Source organism: Moschus berezovskii, chromosome 22 (assembly GCF_049115385.1).
Source record: "Moschus berezovskii isolate FMDL1 chromosome 22, NW_MosBer_1.0, whole genome shotgun sequence".
NCBI lineage: Eukaryota > Metazoa > Chordata > Mammalia > Artiodactyla > Moschidae > Moschus > Moschus berezovskii.
In genome coordinates, this window is record NC_142481.1 from 38,359,256 (window position 1) to 38,382,565 (window position 23,310).

At 50.9% G+C, this 23,310-nt stretch overlaps 1 protein-coding gene across 9 annotated transcripts in view; it reads right to left on the reverse strand.

Annotated features, from left to right (window-relative positions):
- NLRC5 (NLR family CARD domain containing 5) overlaps window positions 1–23,310 on the reverse strand; it is an 89,776-nt gene that overhangs the window by 8,619 nt on the left and 57,847 nt on the right. For 6 of the 9 annotated variants that reach the window (XR_016035769.1, XM_055412708.2, XM_055412709.2 and 3 more), the window contains 18 exons: window positions 22,872–22,961; window positions 21,633–21,677; window positions 20,569–20,655; window positions 19,697–19,780; window positions 17,321–17,404; window positions 14,484–14,573; window positions 14,230–14,292; window positions 11,362–11,448; window positions 9,515–9,598; window positions 8,621–8,710; window positions 8,169–8,234; window positions 6,981–7,064; window positions 6,823–6,906; window positions 4,276–4,362; window positions 3,460–3,537; window positions 2,574–2,657; window positions 2,185–2,268; window positions 533–616 (listed from right to left, as the gene is read on the reverse strand). Coding sequence is in view for 8 of the 9 variants with exons in the window: in XM_055412708.2 (XP_055268683.2) it covers window positions 533–616; window positions 2,185–2,268; window positions 2,574–2,657; window positions 3,460–3,537; window positions 4,276–4,362; window positions 6,823–6,906; window positions 6,981–7,064; window positions 8,169–8,234; window positions 8,621–8,710; window positions 9,515–9,598; window positions 11,362–11,448; window positions 14,230–14,292; window positions 14,484–14,573; window positions 17,321–17,404; window positions 19,697–19,780; window positions 20,569–20,655; window positions 21,633–21,677; window positions 22,872–22,961 (1,455 nt within the window). In the remaining variant the exon portion in view is untranslated. The remainder of the gene's footprint in view (window positions 1–532; window positions 617–2,184; window positions 2,269–2,573; window positions 2,658–3,459; window positions 3,538–4,275; window positions 4,363–6,822; window positions 6,907–6,980; window positions 7,065–8,168; window positions 8,235–8,620; window positions 8,711–9,514; window positions 9,599–11,361; window positions 11,449–14,229; window positions 14,293–14,483; window positions 14,574–17,320; window positions 17,405–19,696; window positions 19,781–20,568; window positions 20,656–21,632; window positions 21,678–22,871; window positions 22,962–23,310) is intronic. The other 3 variants (XM_055412712.2, XM_055412710.2, XM_088830046.1) reach the window with 2 other exon arrangements.

Sequence of the window (23,310 nt, forward strand, 5' to 3'; positions counted from 1 at the left end):
CACGCTTCCTAGCCAGGTTCCATGGGGGCATTCCTGGCCCCAAGGGTCAGGCTCAGGGGTCCCCAAGGAGGGGTGCATTGTAGTCATAGCTGACCCACCTGAGAAAGGATGCTCTGGATGATGGCTGTACCAGAGGAAGCCAGGGACAAGGGACACGTACACACATATACACACACACACACATTCAATGATCCCTTCTGCCCCTAAGCTCTCTCTGTACCCAACACCACTGTAGACAGAGAAAGGTGATGAGCCCCAGTTTACAGATAAGGCTGTAGGTCTACTCTAGTCTAAGTCTAGTCCAAGTCTAAAGAGGCACAGTTACTCGCTCAATGTCATTCTGAGTGAATGATAAAGTCGGGACCAAGAACACAGCGCTCAGCCTTCCCTAAACCACACTCAGAGTTGCTGGGCTTCATCAGGGAAAACAGTAATAGTCTGAAGTCCCACCACCCACTTTAACAAAGGCCCAACTGTCCTCTCCACCCCTTCCCTCAGCTGGGTTCCCAGGCCCTTCCAAACCGTGACTCACTCCAGCTCCTCCAGAAGGTGACAATGGCTCAGACCAGATGTCAGGTGGGCTAGCCCCTTGGAGCTCACACAGCTGGAAGTCAGCCTGGTGGAGGTCAAAAGGCAGCGGGTCAGGGAGGAGCTCTGGGTCTGGGAGCTCTGGATGGCAGTGGCAGAGGGCAGGGAGGTGGGGGTGGGGAGTAGTTCCTGGGGCAGTGGGAGGGGACCCACCTTCCCTTCATAAACCTCTCCCATCAGGCAATCATTAAGTCAAGATACAGGATGGAGGCAGGAACATAGACAAGTTGAATAGTTCCTTAAACCACAGTCATTCAGCTAGCAACTTCACAACGTCTGCCATAATCAGGCATCACTTGTAAAATCTAGCTAGTTACCCTCATTTCCCACGAGCCCTGTGTCTTTATTTAAACAACAAAAATTCATAGCAAGTCCTGGAGAGTGTGTTTAAAGGTATAGTGGCACCAAAAGGAGAATTTCCCCTGATGCGGGAACTGACAGAAAAGCTCTGTTTTGCAACCATCATACTGATATTTGATTCAGGCAGGAATGATCAGTGGTTGCCAAAATTTGTGAGTGATAGTTGGAGGGAGAACCAGATATTTACATTGTCTTCAAGTATCTTCCTACCAGGTAATTGGTTAATTACAAAGGGAAAAACGGTAGCTTTTCGAGTGAAGAAACCTGGCAGACACCCCACCTCAACCAGGCGATCACAGTTAACATCACCGGTAAAGAGACAAGCAGACATCATGTGCTTCCCAATGTGGCACACGTGATGTGTTCCTGAGACGAACACAGCAGCATCTCTGTGATATTCCTGCCCCAGATGCAGGAATCGAAGCAGGAGGAAACAGCAGAGAAACCCAAGCACAAGGGCGTTCTGATACAAAACATTAATAACTGGCATGGGAACGTCATGACAGTATCATGAAACAAAAAAGGGCTGAGGACACATTCCAAATTGAAGGAGACTAAAGAGAGATGACAACTAAACACAGTGTGTGATCCTGGATGGAATCTGGGACTGGAAAAAAAAATGCAATAAGCATTACTGGGACAAATTGGCAAAATTGGAATATAAACTGTAGTTTAGGTAACAGTAGGGTATCAATGTTAAATTGCCTGCATTTCAAACTTTTACAGGATTAGGGAGAGAATGTTCTTGTTCTTAGGAAATTCACTGAAATATTAGGGGTCAAGGGGCATGATTATGCAACTTACTTTCAAATGGTTCAGAAAAAGAAAGTGGGGGCGGGGAGGGGAGGGGTGAGGAAGGAAGTAGGGAAGAAAAGAGCAAACGTGAAAAAATAATGGCAAAAGGTGAAGTCAGGAAAATGGCCTGCGGAGCTTCTTCTCAGTCTTCTTGCAAATCTTCTATGAGTTTGCAATTATTTTGAAATAATAAAGAAAAGAAAAAGAAAGAGCATTGACAAGGCACTCCTCCTCGCCACGTGGCCATGTTGATGACCATGCACCTGGGCATCATTTCCAGGGCTGTGTGGAGTCCCAGAGTCCACGGGAGGGGGACACGCAGCTCCTTTGAGCCCAGGTTTAGAGGGAACAGGAAGTGTGGGGGTGGGGCCAAGCTTCACGGGGCGGGGAGGGGAGGGGGGATGAAAGAGGTGTTCCTGAGTGAAAGTCTCGTCTGCATACCGGAAGTTCTTCAGCTCAGAGAGGGACAGCAGGAGGCTCTGAAGCAGCAGAGAGCTGGCATCGCAGAGGTTCACCTGGGACAAGCTGAAAAGGTCCAAGCATATTCCAGAGGATTTCAGGCTGAACACACATCAGGGATTAACATAGAGATGGGGAGGGCAACAGAGGGGAAAGGCCCCACCAAGGAGCTCCCCATGGGGCAGGACGCCCCTCTGCCACCCTGGGGCTCTCCCCCACTGGCCCAATGAGAGAAGCAAGAATGCTGGGGTTAGCATGGCCCCAGGCTCTGTTCATCCCCACCCTGCGCTGGCCAACCTCTCACCTATGGCCTGAAGCAGGCACTGGGGTCGACTGGAGAACTCAGGGCCTCAGTGTCTCAGGGTACTGACCTGAGCTGCCGCAGCCGGGCACATGTCTCCATCAGCTGCCTGGCAAGGAGGTTTTGGTGGGTTCCCAGGTCACAGTGGGCCAGCCTGGAGGTGGAGAGGGAAGCATCCGTCTGTAAGCACCTGGGTCAGTATTGAGGACTCAGTCCCTGCCTGCAAGGAGTGTGTCTGAAGGTGGTAACACATGCTAATCAAATAAAGTCCCCCAATTTACCAATCGACCGTGGGAAGCACCATGAAGGAGAGGCCCACATGCGGGACCTGGTGTGGCTGTGCAGGCTGTTCACTGCACACGGGGATCCGACCAAGAAAGTGAGTCGGGGCCGAGATCCAGGTATGGTCTATGCCTCACAGTGTACACGTGCAGGGCTGCATTTACCCCAAAGAGGTGACATTTTAGTTTCCATAAATGTGCTACATGGATTGGAGGAGCTGTGAGCCCAGGCGTCTATGAGAGTGGATAAAGGGAGGACTTGACTAAGTCTGGGTGGTTGCAGGGACCTCCCTGAGATGGTGGCATTCAAGCTGAAACCTGAAGGATGGGATTGAGTTAGCCAGGTGAAGAAGGATGAAGAAGGAAAGAGAGGAGAGAACATGCTGAGCGGGGGGGAAACAGCCTGTGCAAAGGCCCTGAGGTCAAAGGGAGAAAGGTGGTGTTTGAGGACTGAAAGTTAGCAGGGATGGCTGGAGCTAAGACCAGGGTTTGGGGTGGGGATGGACAGCATGGAGAGGCAGGTTAGGCCAGGTTTCATAGGCCATGGAGAGATTTGGGCATCAAAGGATTCTGAGTAGGAGTATGAGAAATATTGGTCAGAAGCAGCATTGCCCCTCCTCTCCCTCCCCGTCACCATTCAACCTCTTTCCTGGGGTCCCAGGTACTGGGTCCCACCTGAGCGCCACGGCTTCTGGGTTCTCCTGATGGGGAAATTCCAGCTGGATACAGAGCTGTTGCTGGGTCTCAGAGATGCTGAGGAGGGAAGGGGTGGCCAGCGTGAGGTGCACAGGAGCTTCCCCTGTAGGCTGTGCTGGGACTGGGCCACTCAGCCAACAGCTCCCAGACCCAGTGGGGATCCAGACATAGGTCGACGGGACACCAAAGCCTTTGCTGTTGGCTAATCCATGGGATTCTGACACCTCTGGTCACAGGGCTGTGGTGCGTGTTGCTGTAACCAGGGGCCACTTCCAGACAACCAGCATGGACTCCCGGCAGTGTCCGTCTGGGACCTAACAGCCCGTTGTCTTGGATCTGGGGCTGCCTTCCTCTCTCCAGCATTGCTGCCTAACTACTGCACCAGTCCCAACAAGTATGTGTGGCGGTATTGTTTAGTCACTAAGTTGTGTTCGACTCTTTTGTGATCCCATGACTGTAGCCCATCATGCTCCTCTGTCTATGGGATTCTTCAGGCAAGAATACTCCAGTGGGTTGCCATTTCCTTCTCCAGGGGATCTTCTCAACCCAGGGATTGAAACCAAGTCTCCTGCACTGGCAGGCAGATTCTTTACTGCTGAGCCATCTGGGAAGCCCAGCAAATACGTGTAGCCCCTCACATAGGTCCCAGGAGCTCCTGCCATCTTGGGGACCCAGAGAAGCCACTAGGGACCCAGCTATGACACCACAGGACAAGAGACCAATGGCTACATAAGGGATGATCCCAGTGGTCATGAAAAGATGAAAGAATCTGAGGGACCTCCTTCCTGGACTTACCTTATTTCAGTGATATTGCCTGAGGCCTGGGCACAGACTTCCAGCAGCGTGAGCACCCCGGCTCTGCCCACCCATGGCTCCTCCACCCTGTCAGAGAGGTGACAGTGACAGTTGCTCAGTCATGTCTGACTCTGCAACCCCATGGACTGTAGCCCGCCAGGCTCCTCTGTCCATGGGATTCTCCAGGCAAGAATACTGGAGTGGGTTGCCATTTCCTTCACCAGGGAATCTTCCCAACCCAGGGATCAAACCCAGGTCTCCTGCACTGTAGGCAGATTCTTTACCATCTGAGTCACCAGGGAAGTCACAGAGGTGTCCTGTGGGGGACAAAGGTTCCCCAGGGTTAGTGTGGGAGGGGAGGAGAGTACTAAGGGTTTGGGGGGGAGCAGCTAGAGGCTTTCTGGGTTTCTCTGAAAAACAATAAAATAAAATTAAAAATTAGGCATAAGCATAAAATAGAAAATTAACACCATCCTTGTTCCAACCATTCAAAGAGAAAAGTTTTTTTTTTTAATAGTCCTTTTGGTTTAAGAAAAAGTCTACATAACATCACGTTGCAAAGATAAGGAAATTAGACTATATATAAAACATGATCCCAATTTTGTATTTCAAAAAAGGGAAAATATATATAGAAACACATATGGTGAGGAAGAGGGAGATAGAGCTTTGAGAAAAATATCTTAAATGTTAATGGCTATGGCATCAATCGCAGAATTCTCCTGGATGGTTTTCTTTTGTAGTTGTCAATATTTTCTGAACTTTCTACAATATGCATGGATTAATTTAGAAGCAGGAAAAAAGAGAGTTGTTTAAAATATTGCTGCTTTTAAAGTTATATTGGATTTTTTTTTTCAAAGTACTATTTTATTACATTCTTCTGGGTTTTCCACAAATTTCTATGAGGAGTACATATTATTTTTAGAATAAGGCAAGTTTTAAGTAAAAATGTTATTTGGGGTGATCCAGTGCTTCTGGGTATATACCCCAAAGAACTGAAAGCAGAGATGCAAACAGATATATGTACAGATACATCAGAGCAGCATATTCACAACAGCCAAAAGGTGGAAGCAACCCAAATGGACACCGATGGATGAATGGGTAAAGAAAATGTGGCTTATCCACAAGGCAGAATATTATTCAGCCTCACATAGAAAGGAGAGTCTATAAGAAGGTACAATAAAGATGAATCCTGAGGATATTGTGCTAAGTGAAACAGACCCTTCACAAAAAGACAAATACTGTATGATTCCACTTGTTTAAGGCACAGAGAGGGGTCGAATCCACAGAAACGGAGGGTAGAAAGGCGGTTGCTAGGGGTTGGGGGGGAGGCACAGTGGGGGCCTTAATGGGCAGCGAGTTTCAGTTTTCATGAAGTGTTTCGGTTACACAACGTGAATGTTACTTAACACTACTGAGCTGTACACTTAAAGATGGTTGAGATGGTAAGCTCTGTTATGTGTATTCTACCAGGAGTTTTTAAAATGTCACGCCGGGGAGCAGCCAGACTTCATGTGCCTCACCGGCGGTGCGGGGAAGTGCACAGCCTTAGCCACCAAGTAGGTATTTTTGGACACAAATATGTAACTGAATCTCACTGAGCCTTTCCAATTCTAGGAAAGTCAGGGGTTAAGAGGAACAAACTCGATGACCTCACAAGGAAGCACCAGATCAGAAAGTGGCCCAGGGGACCGGTTTTCTCAACAAAACTGGACCAGCGGGAAGGGCCTGGTGTTGAAGTTTCCTTTTCTTCTGAAGTCCTCAAGTACAGATCACCCATCAAGAAAGTCCAAAGAGCTGTCACCTATCTGTCACAAAAATGTGGACCTTAATGGGATCCAAAGAGCCAGCTGTCCCACATAGGGGCAGTGGGAAATTTCAGACTGGCTTGGCTAATACCTGACACTAAAGACTTGCTATTCATTTTTGTAGGGGTCCTAATTCAACTGTGGTTTTGTAGAAAATGTCCTTATTTTTTTAAAGATTTGTGGTGAATTCTTTTGGCGTGATAGTTTATGAGATCAATAACTTATCTTAGCTAAAAAATACAAAGCAATATGGAAAAACGAACTGTCAAACCTAGGTGATGAGGAGTTTTCAAAATTGCTTTTCTACTTTTTGGAATCTTCTCTGTTTTTCTGAAAGTTTTCAGAAGATTGAACATATCTGTTACATGTTATTTCTGACCTTGGCTGGGTGTCTTATTTTTATGGTCATGTGGTGGGGCTTGCGGGATCTTAGTATCCCAACCAGGGATCAAACCTGTGCCCCTGCAGAGGAAGTACGGGAAGTCCCCGGGTGTCCTTTTAAGTTTCCTTTTTTTTCTGAAGTCCCCAAGTACAGGTCCTACCTTGGGCAGGGGGTGGGGGAGCCATTCTGCACCTGAAGGGGTTTCTGGGACTAATGGGGGTGGGTGGGCTCTGCATCCAGATGGCAGGGTTCTGGATGCAGGAAACGAAAGACTGTGACCTTGGGGAACCCCTTATTTAGAGCCCACTTCTGTCCTCCATTCCTACCACAGCCCCTCCCAGAGTCACGGGCAGGCGGTACCTGAGAGTGAGCACCCCCGTCGGCCACGTTAGCAGACCCAGGAGGACGGTCAGCTGCTCCAGGCCCGGGAAACACCAGGTCAGCCTGTGGACAGAGGTGGTTTTGGCAGGGAGCCCCCACCCCTCAGCTGCCCCCACGGGAGGGACCCAGTTACTCACGTGAGCTCCGTTAGCTGCAGGGCCCGGCTCAGGCTGGCGGCCAGTCTGGGCACGTGCTCTGGCGTGAAGTGGCACTCGCTCAGCCTGAGGGCAGAGGGCAAGGGGCAGAGCTTGGGCAAAGCCTGTCGGGACTACAGTCCTGCTGTCCCCAGTCTCCTCCAGGACCCATGAGGGAGCCCCCACTGGGTGCAAAGGCCTGGACCAGGACCTGAGAAAAGGCCCAAAATGCAACCTGTGCTCTGGGAGCTTCTCTTTGGAGAGACCACCTCCCAAGAAAGTGCTAGAGTCATCGCTCACTGAGCCCTGACTCTAACGCCAGCCCTGGGCCAGTCTCTGGGTGCACCCTGTGAGCAAGCAGGCATGCCTGCCTTAGTGCAGCATCTCACTGAACCCCAACGGCATCACCTACAGGCAGAGAGACTGACCAACCCAAGGACACACAATTGGAAAGCAGCAGCGACAGATTTCGGTTTCAATCCAAGTCAGACCCTAAACCTGTAACCACTTCCCTAGTCTCCAGGCCCACCCTACTCCAGGATCGCTTGGGTGTTGGGGGACAGGGGCTGCTGGGATTCTCGCTATGGCCCTGTCCTCCCAGGGCCCGGCCCATGTGGCTAGCAGACAGGCCCTGGAGCACTGTCTCACAGACGGGCTGAGAAGAGAGCCCAGCACAGCACAGGAGGGCCACTCCCTCTCACAGGTCAGGGGCCACTGGAGGCATCCAGGAAGGACTGACATGCGAGCTGGGTCATATAGCATTGGGAGAATTTGCTCTCAGAAAAGGCAGGGAAGAGAACGCCAGAACACTGAAGGGGGTTGCCACTCCCTTCTCCAGGGGATCTTCCTGACCCAGGGATCAAACCTGCATCTCCTGCATTGGCAGGTGAATTCTTTGCTGAGATCTACCCCAAGTGGCTCCAGAGTCTGACTGCTTAACACAGAAGCCTCCAGACTCAAAGTTAGGCTGTGGTTAAGGGGCACAAACACCACTCGAAGGCCTGGTCCAGGGAGCTGAAGATGTGGGGAGACTAGGCGCAGATGTGGAGAGATAAACCCAGGCAGTAGCTCCAGGCAGGGTGTGTGAAGGAGGAAGGGACCCCGGGAGGAAGGAGGCATGGAGGCCACCACAGGGTCAGCCACCTCTCCTTGGCTCCCCCGCCTTTCCCGTCACCCCAGACTACGAATTACCTCAGTGTTTTCCCAGCCTCCTCCTGTCGGGAGAAGTGAATCCAGAAGCTCTGTTTGGAGCCCAGGCTGCAGAGAGAGATGTGTATGGAAGCCAAAGGCCCAGCCTTGCAAGCACCCCTAGGATCCTGGTACGAGGGGGTGCGGGGAGGGATGGGGGCTAGGTCCACAGGGAGATGGGAGGGTGGAAGCCACAGGAGAGACCTTTGCTGACCAGAGGAGAACCCCACCTCCTTCTTTGAGGATGCTAAACCTGGCGTTCCCCACCCGGTGGCCTCCCTGGGCCCTGTGCGTGCGCACACGGGTCTCAGAGGATGGAAACTGTGATCCCACGATCAGTGAACTCTGAGACTCAGAGAGGCTTGGAGCTTGCCCCAAGTCACACAGACGGAGGGCCATTGAGCGTGTGAGTCTTGCTTCCCCACCATCAGCAAGTGGCACCAATGTCTCCTTACTTCACTGAGGCCTCCCGGACACGTGGGCAGGAGGGGAGAGCCTCCACCAGGCACAGGACGCTTTCCTGAGACACACTGTTGTGGCTTAGACTAGAAGAGAAAAGAAGTTCAGGATGAGGGGTGAGGCAGCACCTCAGGGAGCCCTGTCCAGCCCCCTCACCTCCTCCATTCCAGCTGTCATCTCCCAGAGAGGAGTCCTCAGTGTCCAAGTGTCTGTCCTCCAGGTGGAGACACTGAGGTCCAGAGAGAAGCCAGAAGGGCGCTATTGCCACCCTGGCAGGCCAGGCAGCATACTCTGAAATCTTTGAGAGTCGCCCCCACCGTGCCTGCTGCCCCTGTGGTCTGAGACCGGGGATGAGGGCAGTTATAAGGCCAGGCTGCCAGCTCCAGCTCCATGGGGGCCAGGGATGCCTAGAGCGCAAAACTCAGTTGCCTAGCAACGGGCTTTATCCTGGGTCTGGACGTCAGTCTCCCAGGTCACTGGGGAGACTGAGTGGCTAAAGATGACTTCCCAGGGGCCCTCCCTGCTGTGGCGACATCTCCAAATCTGTGTCCTATAAATTTGGTCAGAGGAGCTTCAGGGATAGGATGGATGGACCAAGAGCCAGGACAACTGAGATTTCTGCAGCTGATTGGGGATGAACTGTTGCTCCCTGCCCGGAGTCAATGTGGGCCACAGTCTCTCGCGGGTGTTTGGTGAGAGCTCTGCCGATAGTGGGCAATGAAGGAAGGAGGAAAGGACCCAAGGTGGGTGGGCGGGGTCATGGTAAGAATCACCTCTTCCCCAGCCCTTGTCCCCTGGAGTTCTTCGGGGATGCCTGAAAAGAAGCCCACTAACATTCCGGGCCCTGGGGAGTCTTCCTTCTAGCTGTCCTCGGGACTATAAATACTTACTCGAGTGAACCAGAGACAGGCACCTGGGGGAGACATTCCAGGAGGCACCTGAGCCCATCATCACCCAGCAGGTTTGCTGAGAGGCTGTAAGAGGTACGAGGAGGAGGTGGTTGGTGCTCCGACGTGCCTGCTCTTCAGTGAGCATCACTGCTACTCTAACCCCCCGCACCGTCACCATAACCTCCACCATCACCTCCACCACTTTGAACAACTTCCGTTCCAGCAGCACCATCATCAGCACCAGTGCCATCCCATCCCCACTGCTCAGCATCCCTGTCTGCAGCCCCCTCGCCTCCATCAACACTAGCACGATCACGCCCACCCCTCACCAGCACCACAGTTAACCAGTCCTCATCTTCCCCTCCAGTATCTGGTGACCACTCCCAGGACTCCAGCAGGCTTTCGGGAATTACAGAAAAAGCAATTCGCTTTTTACTGTGCACTTGGCCTCTACCCGTTGGGAGCCGTCATTTTTGAATAAGAGTAAATTCAGGAAAAAGACAGACGTTTGGAGGGCGCATTTACCCAAAATATTTCTTCTTTTAATTTGGGAATGCAATATCGGAAACTGCACTTGAAGACTTTATTTCCCTTCATTTGTAGCATCCTATGGTTTTAGCTACAGTTTCAGGAACAAAATAATCAGTGTGCCTGGGAATATCTGATTTTTATCCTGCAAATTTGAACTCGTTTTGCCCCTTGATGATGAGACTTTTGAGGCTTATTTATTTCCATCTTCTCCTGAGAAACTTTAAAAATGAAAAACTCTGTCTCAGGAAACCACTTAAATAATTTTTAGAATATGACAAGTTCCCTCTAGAAAGAAAAAACTGAAAAACTCAAAAGACATCTTTGTTTATTCATCTTTCTTTAAAATCCATGATTTTCATCAGCCACATTTCTCTCCTTGGCCACACCATGAGGAATTTAAATTGTGGTTTTTTTTTTTTTTTTGGTGTACAGCTCTCTGAATGTTCTGCTTGTCCTAAGCTGGACTTCTAACAGTTCTGAGCTAAGGCTCTGCATTGAACTAGGTGTGTGACTTAACACAGATTTTTAAACTCTCTCAGTTCGCTCATCTATGATACTCAGGGTTGTTGAGAAGGAGGATAAAAAGGATATGTAAAGCACTTAGAATAGTAGAAAAAATGCTCGAAGCTCTTTTTTCCCTACCCACGCAGGGTTGTACTATTCAGGCACCCAAGACAGGCTACACTGATACCACTGCTCATCAGCCCGAGAGCCCACACATCCCCACGCTGGCTGGCTCCGGGCCCTCGGCAAGCAGAGGCATTGGCTATTCTTAACCACCTGCCCAACAAGACAACTAACCCTTCATTTCAGGCTCCACCAGCCAGCAGAGCCCCAATGCCTTGAATAACAAGAGGCCAAGGGGCTCCTGCGGCCCTTTGCGAAGTGAAAGTAATTGCAAATGTTAGTCTCAGTTGTGTCTGACTCTTTGCGACAGGCTCCTCTGTCCATGGGATTCTCCAGGCAAGAATACTGGAGTGGGTGGCCATTCCCTTCTCTAGGGGATCTTCCTGAGCCAGAGATAGAACCGAAGTCTCTTGCATTGCAGGCGGATTCTTAACCATCTGAGCCACCAGGAACACCCAGTCTTTTGCAAAGGGCTCCCCTAAATTGATCAGGGGTACACCCTGAACTAGCTGTACATGGTGGCAGTGGGGGGTGGGAGGGGTAAGACGGGGACAGAGAAACCTTACACATGTGACTGAGTCCCAGGCATTCTCTCCTCTGTTAGGTGGTCCTGAGAGTGTGCATGGGCATGCACACACAAACACACACACACACCCTTCGGGTGCCACGCAGGACATGCTCTGACTTACTCCAGCTGGTTGAGGTCTTCGCACTTGCTCAGCAACCAGCACAGCGGCTCCACGTGCTCCTGGCGGAGGCCACAGTCAGTAAACCTGCTCAGGAAGGGAGATGGGGTCCCTAAGCTGGGTATGGCCCTGAAGCTCCAGCAGCGCTTCACTCAAGCCTGACTCTCCAGAAACATCCAGCACCCACGCATGCCACCTCCCCCGCCCAGCAGATCCCACCCGTGTTTCCTCTTTGAGGGGGTGGTTCTCAACATGGGGTCCCCGACCAGCCCCAACAGCATCCCTTTGGGAGCATGGTGAGAGGCACATGCTGGGAACATAACCCAGACCCGCTGAACAAACAGCTCTAGGAACAAGGCTCTCCAGGGTGATTCTGATTCAGTCAAGGTGAACTATAGCTCTTAGGGTCATTTTAATGAACAGACATGGGGGTGGAGTGGAGGAGACCCAGGGTGATGTCTCCTTATGTGGAGGGTTATTCATACTGGAATCAAAGTAATAGTAGAGTCTGTCTTTGAGAAGCCTACACGGAGACCACACAACAACAACAAGGTAAATGAATAGCTAATGGCCAGCCAGCAACTTAAAAAATCTTAGAATGATAAAGTACCTAAAACCAGGAACTGAAATTTTTATCATTGTTAACTCTCCATTTTTTTCAGTCCCAAATTCCTTATTATATTATTATCTATTTCTTAGTTTTAAATCAGCTCATTCTTTTTATTTAATGCACTTATCAGAAAAGAAAACCCTGTATCACTTACTCCAATAGAAAACTAGCATTTCCTGCTCCAAACAGACTGTAAGGATAAGGATGCAGGAAATGAGAACAAAATATCATCATTATATTCAAGCCAGATATTGGCACCGGCTGAGGGCTCTCCTTCTACTTCAAAGGGAGCTTAGCAGACGTGAAGAGGTGTTACAGACATGCTAAGAGGCAACTGAGACTTCCACTTGGCCTTGTGTGTGCTTGTTGCTTCAGTCGTGTCCAACTCTTTGCGACCCCATGGACTGCAGCCCTCCAGGCTCCTCTGTCCATGGAATTCTCCAGGCAAGAATACTGGAGTGGGTAGCCATTCCCTTCTCCAGGGGATCTCCCCGACCCAGGGATCTAAGCCAGGAATCTCCTGCATTGCAGGCAGATTCTTTACTGTCTGAGCCACCAAGGCCTTAATCAAACACAGAATTGAAAAAGGAAGAATTTGATGAAAGTGAACCAGTAGTCATGTATGGATGTGAGAGCTGGACTATAAAGAAAGCTGAGCGCAGAAGAATTGATGCTTTTGAACTGTGGTGGTGAAAACTCTTGAGAGTCCCTTGGATTGCAAGGAGATCAAACCAGTCAATCCTAAAGGAAATCAGTTCTGCATATTCCCTGGAAGGACTGATGCTGAAGCTCCAATAATTTGGCTACCTGATCTGAAGAACTGACTCATTTGAAAAGACCCTGATGCTGGGAAAGAGTGAAGGCTGGAGGAGAAGGGGATGACAGACGGTGAGATGGTTGGGTGGCATCACCAACTTGATGGACTTGAGTTTGAGCGAGCTCTGGGAGTTGGTGATGGACAGGGAAGCCTGGCGTGCTGCAGTCCATGGGGTCATAAACAGTCGGCCCTGACTGACTAACTGAACTACTCTACTATCAGCCCAACCTCCTAAAAATCATCCCATCCTGGTCTATGTCCTACATTTTGGAAATCAGACTTGGAAACTATGAAGGTATTCTAGAAGTCACCATAGTGTTGGATTAGGATAGGAACTGGAAAATCTACCGCCCAAGGCAGCCTGTTTTATATGACCAGAATGCTAATTCATTTTCAAATAGCTGAGAAAAAAGAAGTCAAAAGAAGAGTAACATTTCATGACATATAAACACTACGTGAATTCCAGACTCAGTAAAAACTCCAATTTTACTGGCACACAGATACATCATCATTTATATATTGTCTATGCTGCTTTCAAACTTATGATCTAACCCTTTACAGAACATGTTTGCTCATCCCTGGGCTAGGAGTGCTGTAGGACTGCCTGGATTCAAGTCCTAACTGCACCCCAACCTGTTGCATGACCACAGCTCTGAGGCTTCTAGGATGTAATATGCAGGAGGCTCTCAGAGTGGTGTCCTGAAGATGCTTAACAAATACCAGCTCTTTATTTATTGCTATTTCGCAGCTGAGAAGGCTGAGACAGAGAGAGGAGAAGGTCTGGTCCACGGTCACTTGGTGAGCCAGTGGCATCATAGCTACCAGAAATGTTATCTGTGCATTTAAAGGGCGCCCCTCAGCCCATCACCCTGCCTCCTGCGCAGTGCCTGCCCCCTGTCACCAAGACAACCACAAAACATTGGTCCAGGAGTCGGGGGAGGGGAGCTTTCGTATCTGTGAGTGCCTCTTGTGTTTTATACGTTGCCTTGTATCATCATAGCCAACAGCCTGCAATCTACCATCTGCCATCACCAGCTCCCTTCTTTCAGTGGAACCTGAGGATTGGAGAGGTTAGAACCTGCCCAAGGTTTCAGATCCTGGTGAGGCTGGGAATTTTTCTTAAGATTTTATTTATTTATTTTTGACCATGCCACGTGGCACGCCAGATCTTAGTTCTCTGACCAGTGATCACACCCAGACCCCACTGTAGTCAAAGTGCAGAGTCTTAACCACTAGACCACCAAGGAAGCTCCAGGGCTGTTAAAGCCCGGGGGCAGGTAGTGGAGCAGCCCTTGAGCTCTAATCCAGTCTGCTGCAGACTCCTCATTTGCCCTGACAGTGCCCGGCCCTCTCAGTCTGTCCTCTGCTCTGGACAGACAGGAGAACAGTTTGTTCGCCCCCGATCACCCCCTATCATACAGGGGCCCGGTTCCGGGGGACTTACCAACAGCACCTGTCCTTCTGCTCCTCACTAGACCTGAGGTGCAGGGTCAAATGTCGCAGGGACCTGGAACAGACAGCACCTTGGTCAGCCACCTTCGACCACAGCTTCAGGATGCCCCCAGGGGGTAGGTTCCCCTTCTTGAGCAGCTGAATCTCTGATTTGGGTCCCACTGCCCTCACCCCCACCCTTCACATCCAACAGCCTCCAGCACCACCCTCCCAGCTGAGTTCTGGTTGCCCCAGGGCATTGCCCACCTGAGATCCACCTTCTGAACCTGTGGGCACAGGCTGAAGAGGTCAGCTAGCAGGAGCGGGCTCCTTGGAGGCAGTTGCGTCTGGCTCAGTCTGAGGGAAAGAGGTGGGGTCCTATGTGAGCACGTTGGAGCCACGCAAGATTGGTGGGCAAGAAACCTGGACATGAAGAGGATGGGGGGCACTGGCAGGTGAGCCAGGCGAGAATGAAGGAGGCAGCGACTCAAGAGGGAAAAATAGGAGCTCAGGGTCAAGTGGGCTTAGGTTTGGCTCTAGTCGTGCTTATAGGCTGTGTGTCCTTGGACAAGTCACTTAAGCTCTCTGAGCCTCAGTTTTCTTATCTGAAAAACAGGACTACTTATGGCATACCTTCTAGGGTGCTGTGAGTACTGAAATATATTAAGCTTGTGCACTGCCTAACACAATACCCCATGCTTGTTGTGTTGTTATTACTATACTGTTTCTACCCCAAGGACTAACAGGTGAGCCCTTGCTGACAGGGAGCAGGAAGATGCAAGCCATAAGAGTTTCTCAAGGTCAGCATGACCAAGATAATTCTTTGGTACTGGGGGCTGTCCAGTAGGAAGCTGGGCAGCATCCCAGACCTCTACTCACTAGATGCCAGGAAAGACTGAGGGCAAGAGAAGGGGATGACAGAGGACGAGATGGTTGGATGGTATCACTGACTCAGCGGACACGAGTTTGAACAAACCCCAGGAGACAGTGAAGGGCAGGGAAGCCGGGTGTGTTGCAGTCCATGGGGTCGCAAAGAGTCAGACATGACCAAACAACTGAACAACAACTCACTAGATGCCAGCAGGAGCACAACCTCCAGCCCGCTCCACCAATGACAATAAAAATGTCTCCATCCTGAATGTCCCCTAAGGAGCAAAATCGCCCCCAGTTGGGAAGCATTGCCTTAGAGAAAGTGACATGCTTCCACCTTGCCCCTGGAGGCATCCTTGGTGCCTCCGTCTGCCTCACTCCATCAACCTTCCATCAGCGTGTCTTTTCAGATCCACCTCTAAGGTCCACCCTGAATCTATATACTTCCCTCTCCCTCTTCCCATTCCCAGACCTCTTGTCTCTTATTCTGGCTGCACAGTTCCTTTGTGCTCTGACTTCCATGCTTGTCCCGGGATCCCTTCTCCACCCAACCGCCAGACTAAGCTTTTGAAAACACAAATCATTCCTCTCCTTTTTAGGTCTCCTTGAGCAAAATCCCAAACTCCCCACGGCTACCAGGCCCTGTGTGACCGGGCCCAGGCTTGTTTCTCTACCTTCTCTCCTACAACTCTGCTGGCCCCTGTGCTCTGGCCACACTGGCCTTCCGCCTGTTCCTTGAACATACCAAGCTCCACCCTGCCTCAGGGCCTCATGCATGCTGTTCCATCTCCTTGGCATGCCGTTCCCTGCTTTGCACAAGGCTGGCTCCTTCTCCCCCCTCTGGCCATACCCCAGTGTCCCTCCTTAGAGGTGTTCCCTGACCACACTTGCCATTGTCTAAATCACCTCCAATAATCACTCTTTACCATATTGCCTAGAAAAATACGTTATCACTGTCTGAATTCATCTTATTTGCTTTCTGCTTATTGACCTCTCCTACTACAAGGTAAGCTCCAAGAAGACAAGGGTCTGGTCATTTTTTTCTCTCTCCGTTGTGTCTCCAGCACCCCAAACAGTGCTTCAGAGCAGTGTACAAACAGTATGGACTGAGTAATACAAAGCTTAAGCACTGGCAAGAGTCAGGCTGGTCACCTCATTCCAAGGATAGACAAAAAGTCGGGCACTGATGCTGTGTGACCTGGGCATAGAGAAGCCCCTCTCTGGTCTGAGATTTCCTACCTATTTATTTTAACCTGCAACTTATGTGTCCCAAGGAACCCACCCTTTCCTGGCATGGAGGAACCATAGTGGGTTCTGTATTTTAACATGGGCTCTGCCACACTTGGGGCTTCCCTGGTGGCTCAGACAGTAAAGAATCTGCCTGCAATGCAGGAGACCTGGGTCGGGAAGATCCCCTAGAGAAGGGAATGGGTAACGACTCCAGTATCCTTGCCTGGAGAATTCCATGGACAGAGGAGCCTGGCACTCTACAGTCCAACACTTGCCCACGTCTGAGAAGTCACACGTCTCCTCCCTCTCCCATAGAACTCAGGGATAAGTAAGATCCTGAGTGTGACGAGAGCCGTCTCAGGCTGCCAAGAGATCCTTAGCAGGAGTACTTAATGTTGCTGTTCTTAATGGTACAATTTAATTTTCTGCTGTATTTTTCCATTTCAGCTACAGCTGCTTTTGCTCCCTGCTAGAAAAATATTTAAAGTAAATCCTTTTTAAATTCTAAGCAGTCTGAGCTGAAATTAGAAAACAGAGTTTTAAATACTTTGGGGGATGCTGTTTAAATTCCCCTTTTACAGAATTAGATGGTGACCTTTCAAAACGGGTGTGTGATGTATACATGACCTACAACTGTAAAGTCTCTTTAGAGGAGCAGGTGACCTTTCTGTGGGTAGGAAGAGGAACACTGGCCTGGTTGTCACAGGCCTTCCATTCTTCAAGGTGCTTTTAGAGCAACTGTCTTGTCTGAATCCCAATCCTGGGGGGAGGGTGAAGACTATTAGTCCCATTTGTCAGATGAGGACACTGAGGCTTAGAGGGGTCCAATAGCTCCCCCGAGGTTGATAAAGTATTAGGGAAGAGCTGGAAGCAGACTTAAGCTCCAAGTTGTGCCAGGTAAAATGATGAAACAGCTCACGAGAAGGAGGGAGGGGGCAGCAGGGGATGGCTTTCCAAAGCAAGAGCCTCGGCTCTGCACAGGGAAATGGGGAAACTGGTCTTACTGCAGCAGGCTTAGCTGGGGGAGCTGCGGTAGTTGATGCAGCAGGGTCTCCAGGCTCTGGTCACTCAGCACCTCGCAGGACAATCTGAGAAACAAAGCATCTGAATGAGGCGGGGGAAATTGGGAAAAGCTAGATGGGTTCTACACCAGGACGGCCCAAAACACACCCTCTGAATACTAGGTCCTGGAGTTATCATTGAGGCTGGAGGAAAAGGAAGGTCATACATGCTTGGAAAATGCTGGGTTAAGTCACATTAGTTTTCTCAGCTGCAGGACTTCTCAGAGCCTTTAATCTGCCCTTGTGCCTTGTGAATTTCTAAGGGGCTATAGTAGGTATTTTTTTCCCCCAAAAGACATGGACTAGAGGGATCATTCTTTTGAGGGCCTTGAAGACTGGTACCCTGCAGAACACACCTGTTAATAAGAGAATGCTGCCTTAACTCAAAGTAGTGAACAGACCAGTGGCAATTCAGGCATTTAATGGGTCAGCAAAGAAGAGACACAAGGTAGCTCGGATCTCCGACTGTCCATCAAGACCAGACCAACCAGCTGATCGCTCGTCTAGATAACTCATCAGAAGCCAGCCCACTTAGGAGGAACTCCCGATACCCACCCTGTGACCTCTGCTCTGGCTGGAGGACTGTGTTGACCAGCATCTCCCAGCACTCTGGGATTTACATACAGCCCTCCCTGGGGGTCGGGAGCCACCACCTGACTCCCAGAGGCATTTGGACAGTGTTTTCCTTCTGCCTCCTGCCCTCTCGCTTCTCCCTCTTCTCTCTGTCCCTGTCCTTGGTCCCCTGAAGGCTGCCCTTTCCCCTCACTGGGGTTGTCAGGAGCACCCCAACATGTTATTTTCTGGCTGGAGGGGAACCCAGCTTGTGGGGAACAGTGAGAGGGGCTGCCTGTGGTTCTGGAGTTGGAAGCGAGGAGCCTGTCAGGACCCAGGCTGTAGGCTCAGCTATACCTCTTCTGTCCTAGGACTGGGGCTCAGGGCACAGGCAGAACAGTGGCTTTCATTGAGGGGTGGTCTGACCACAAACACCAGTGACTTTCCATTGGACCCCCAATAGACACAATGCCATGGCCTCTGCTTGGGTCAATGCTGGGTTTACACACTGTTTTTTTTTTTAAAGCAACAGAACCTTTACCCATTACAACATCTCACATGGAACGCTGAAACGTACACATTATGTACCATGATATAAATGATATTAACAAGCAGGGGCAAGTGGGTGAGGGAACTCTGGACTAGCTTTGCAGCTTTTCCATAAAGCAAGTCATCAACTGTTCTAAAATAAATGGTTTGTTTGAACATTCATTGGGTCTACATGTCTTGATATTTCAGGAAAGCCACTATGTTCTGTGATAAACAAAAGGTTGTGGCAGAGCTTGTTGAGATCCTGGGTCTGTTAACAACATCACACCCCCTCATCCTCTGTGTTCATATGTATTTGAACAAGGAGAGAGGCATGAAAGGACACACCATTGGTGTTAGCATAAGGATATTGTTAACAATGATAATGTTAATAATAATGGATAATGAGTTTGCTGCAAGGGCCAGAAGGGCATTTGAAATGGGAGCCAGAAAGCAAGGGGAAAAAAAAAACCTAGCAAAATGGAAAAGAACATATGGGGCAATGTAAAGTGAAACTGCAGAATGAAGCTGGCCTGTGACTTCAAACAGGACAAAACTGTGAACACAAGTGGAGAGGGCCACCGGGACAAACAACGATGCTCAGTTGAAAAGGGAAGGCGTTATGTAGGTGAGGCAGGTTTGTCTTGGGTTTCTTTATTTTACTGTAATTATTATAAGAAAATGACAACAATGATGATGAGGGCAGGAAAAGTCTGACTGACCACTTTGCAGATGACAAAGCTGAGACCCAAGGGGTTAAAGCCATTTATTTGCCTTAAGTCATCCAGCTGGTCGGTGGCTGAGCCAGGACTCCTGATTCTAAGCCCAGCCTCTGGTCACAGACCCAGGTATTCTGGGGTGAGCTGGTATCCGGGATGGATGGGGTCCCCTGAGGAGGGGCCTTCAGAGTGACAGGCTCCAGCCACAGAGGCAGGCCCAGGTGGGAGCCAGGGTGGGGCTCCTGGGGTGGGGTGGGAGCAGACTGGGGCTCCCAGGTACCCTGAGTTGAGCAGAACTCAGTTGAGATGAAGCCCCAGGCCCAGCACAGCCTCTCAGTGGGAGAGGTGAGGTGCCTGAAACTGGGGCCACTGGGAGGCAGTGAGCGTCCAGGAACTCCCCTGGGGTTGGGCTGCAGGGTCTGGCAGGAAGGGACCAGGAAGGACTCACCTGGCCTCTAACCAGGCCACCCCCAAGCCAGGTCACTGGGCAGGTGCCCTGGGCTGTATCCTCAGTACTTACTGGACTTCCAGGGGCCCTGGGCACTTCTCCAGAGACTTGCAGAGGTGGGAGAGGCTTTGGGGCTCCAGCTGACATTCCTTGAGGCTGAAAAGGGGCAAGCAGGCATGATGAGGTCAGGGAGGGCTCAGGGCCCCTGTCCAGCCCCCCTCACCTTCAGGCCACTGGCCCTCCCCCTGACACGGAACACCCCACCCCCTACAGGCCCCAGTCCCCCTACTCTGACAGTCACAACCAAGGCCCCCTGAGTGCTCAGCAGCTCTGATCCAGTCCCAAGTCCTCCTCATTGCCCCTGGCTACATCCAGGCTACCACTTTCACTCACCTAGGCTACTTTAACATCCCCTGGGTTCCCCCTCTTGGCTCCCTGCAAGCCTCCACCCTGCTGGCGTCTTATCTGTAACAGTATAAATCTGACCACCCTCTCCTGTGCTGAAAACCCTCTGTGGCTCCCCAGTATCCTTACGCTAAAAGTGAAACACCTTTCCCATTTCTCCAGTCACCTCCACTCTCCCCATATAAGCTCCAGCCACCCAGAAACGCTCCCCAGGAGTCAAGCCTTCACTCCCTGCCACCGCCCCCTCCCCGTGAGGTTCCTGCCTGGTTCCTGCCCCTCCCCACTCCCTGATAACCCTGTTCAGGCACCAGCAATGAGCTACGGTGTCTCTCTTCTTAGGTGAGGAAATCAAGCCCCAGAGACAGGAGGGGCCCAGCCAGGGTCTTACAGCCCCTCACAGCAGGGCTGGGAAGTCTTCCGAGAAAATAACATGATGCCTCCACAAGGAGAATGTTGGAGCCCCATCACCAGCCCTCCCAGACTATCCACTCCCTCACCCCGTTGTGGTTACCCCCAAACAAGAGGCGGTAAGATGGTACCAGAAGCTCCTGGGGACATGGCGCTGACCAAATCCCAACCGGGCTCCAGCTTGGAACTCTGGCAAAGATCCAGCAGCCAACAGATCCCTGCAAGCGGGGAAACCATCTTGAGAGGAAAATTCCAAGCATCCACATTGAAAGACTTGACTCATTAGGGCCAGAAGGAGCCCTTGTCACAGTCAAGCCCCTCCCTGGATGGATGGGGCAACTGAGGCCCCGGGAAGAGAAGTCAGAGCGAGGCGCCCAAAGCTTATACCTGTCCAGGTGGGCAGCACCTGACCAGGTCGGGGGGTGCGAGGACAAGAGCCCTCCTCTCTCTGACCATCACTGTGGGTAGCATTCACGTGACTTTCACCTCTCTGTGCCTTGATCCTTCTGGTTTCAAGAACCCAGAGAGTCCCTAGAAATGGAGACCCTAGCTCGGCAAGCAAGACCTTCCCGGCTTCAGGCAGCCCACTTGCTACCGAGAGGCTTTTCTCTAAGGCATTATCTGGAAATGCACTCTGCCCAGCTGGCCCCACTCGAGGCGCCCTTGTAGCGGCCAAGGTGAGACCAGGCGGCCGGCCTCCACTAGGGGGCAGCCCGGAGCCCCGGCACAGAAGGAACTTGTTTACCGCAAAGGCGGGGAAACTTTTTCAGAGCGCCAACGGTTCTTGGTTTCTCAAATGTGACACTCAGCGTGTGGAAGGGCAGTGATTCACAGGAAGGCAGGAGTCTGCACAATCCTACAAAGGTCTCCGGAGGCAGAGTCGGGGCTGCTCCCCGCCACCCTCCCACACAGCCGCAATCTGCTAGCACCTGTTTTGTGGCAGCAGCGGCCGTCGGCGCCGCCCTCCCTCCCACGTGCAGCCTTCTGAGGAAAGATTGAAGGCAGCCGACTGCTGCACATTAATATGGGGAAGAGGGCTACAGAAGTGGTCCATTCCAGCCTGTCGATACGGGTGGGTTACTCTATCGCTAACAGCGCTCAGTACGGGCCTGGGGGTGGGGGTACCTATAGGAAGTGGGGACCAGAGAGAGGGGGAACCACCCCCTGCCCAAACCTCAGAGCTTCCCCTCCTTACCTGCCTCTTTTGTCACCTCTCAGGATGACGTGTTGCCTCGCAGAGCTGTAGACAGAGAGAAAGCAGTAGCGTAAGAAAGGGCCAAGGGCTCCCTTCCCGGGCAGTGGCAAGGGCAAGAGACCAGACACGCGGGGTTAATTAATGGAGGCCCGTTTTCTCAGCAAGCAGGACAATAAACACACTACATACAAAGCACACCACTCACATGATCTTTGATTCTCACAATAAAATCGTGGGGTAATGAAGTATTCTTACCCTCACTTCACAGACGAGGAAACTGAGGTATAGAGAGACCTAGTGATCTGCTCAAAGCAACACAGCCAGTGAGCGGTGAGCCTGGACTTTCTGCTACTGCACCACCTACTCTCGGAAGGGGGAGGGGAGGAATGGGCAGACTTCACCTGAAACCATGGAAGATCTGCTTTGCCTGGCCCAGGGCTGCTTGGCTGGGTGCCTTCCTTTCTTTTTTTTTTTTAATCTTTAAGTTTTGTATTGGGCCATAGCCAATTAACAACGCTGTGATAACCTCAGGTGAACAGGGAAGGGACTCAGGCATACATGTACATGTATCCATTTTCCCCCAAACTCCCCCCCCATTCCAGGCTGCCACATAACATTGAGCAGAGTTCCCTGTGCTGTACAGTAGGGCCTTGCTGTTTATACATTTTAAATATAGAAGAGTGTATCAGTCCATCCCAAACTCCCTAACTATCCCTTCCCCCGATCCTTCCCCCTGGCAACCATAAGTTTGTTCTCTGTGAGTCTGTTTCTGCTTTGTAAGCTCATTTGTATCATTTCTCTTTAGATTCCACATATAAGGGACGTCGTACAATATTTCTCCTTCTCTGTCCAATTTACTTCACTCATGTTGCTGCCAGTGGCATTATTTCATTCTTTTTAATGGTGCCTTCCCTTCTACACTCTCATCAGCTCCAGAGACCCCACCACTCAGGCAGGTCCCTGAAAATTCAATGGCTATCAGAGAGCTCTCAGCTTCCTTAGAAGTCTCCCAGGGCAATCCAGAGACTAAATATGGGACAATATACGGACTGTGTCCCATGGTGGATTTCGAGAAATTTGAGCATTTCTGGAGCTGTAGTTCACTCATACATCTATTCAATCATTCCACAGACACACACCAGTTGTTCACTGGGCCTGGGATCACACCAGAGCCCTGAGGATTCTGCATCATGCATGGGAGAGATGAGGGACAGGGCGGGGTCCCAGGGGCACTCTCACCTGAATTCCAAATGTAGAGGCCACTGCAGAGTAGAGAAGCACTGGGTCAAACTGCACACACCCTCCAGGGACAAACCGTTCTCACCGAGGCTGGAGAATCAGAGGGATGTTGTGGATGAGCTCACTCAGGACTCAATAACACCTTCTTTGTGGTTAGAGCACAGGGTTGGGGAGGGCTGTCCCTCCCTGTACCAGACAATGGAACACTCAGAACCCCGGAGTTACTCAGAGTGTGTCTGCTAACTCCCCATTGTACAGACAGGGAAACTGAGGCCCAGAGAGCAGCAAGGTCTTGCCCAAGATTAAGAGGTTGGTGACAGAGCTGAGATTAGAACTCAGTGATTCCCTCTATCCGTAATAAATCTGGGGCGACTTGTGCCTCGGTTTCCCCACTTGATCCAGGAGGGGCAGTGCCCCGTGCAAAGTGAAAATGTGAGGC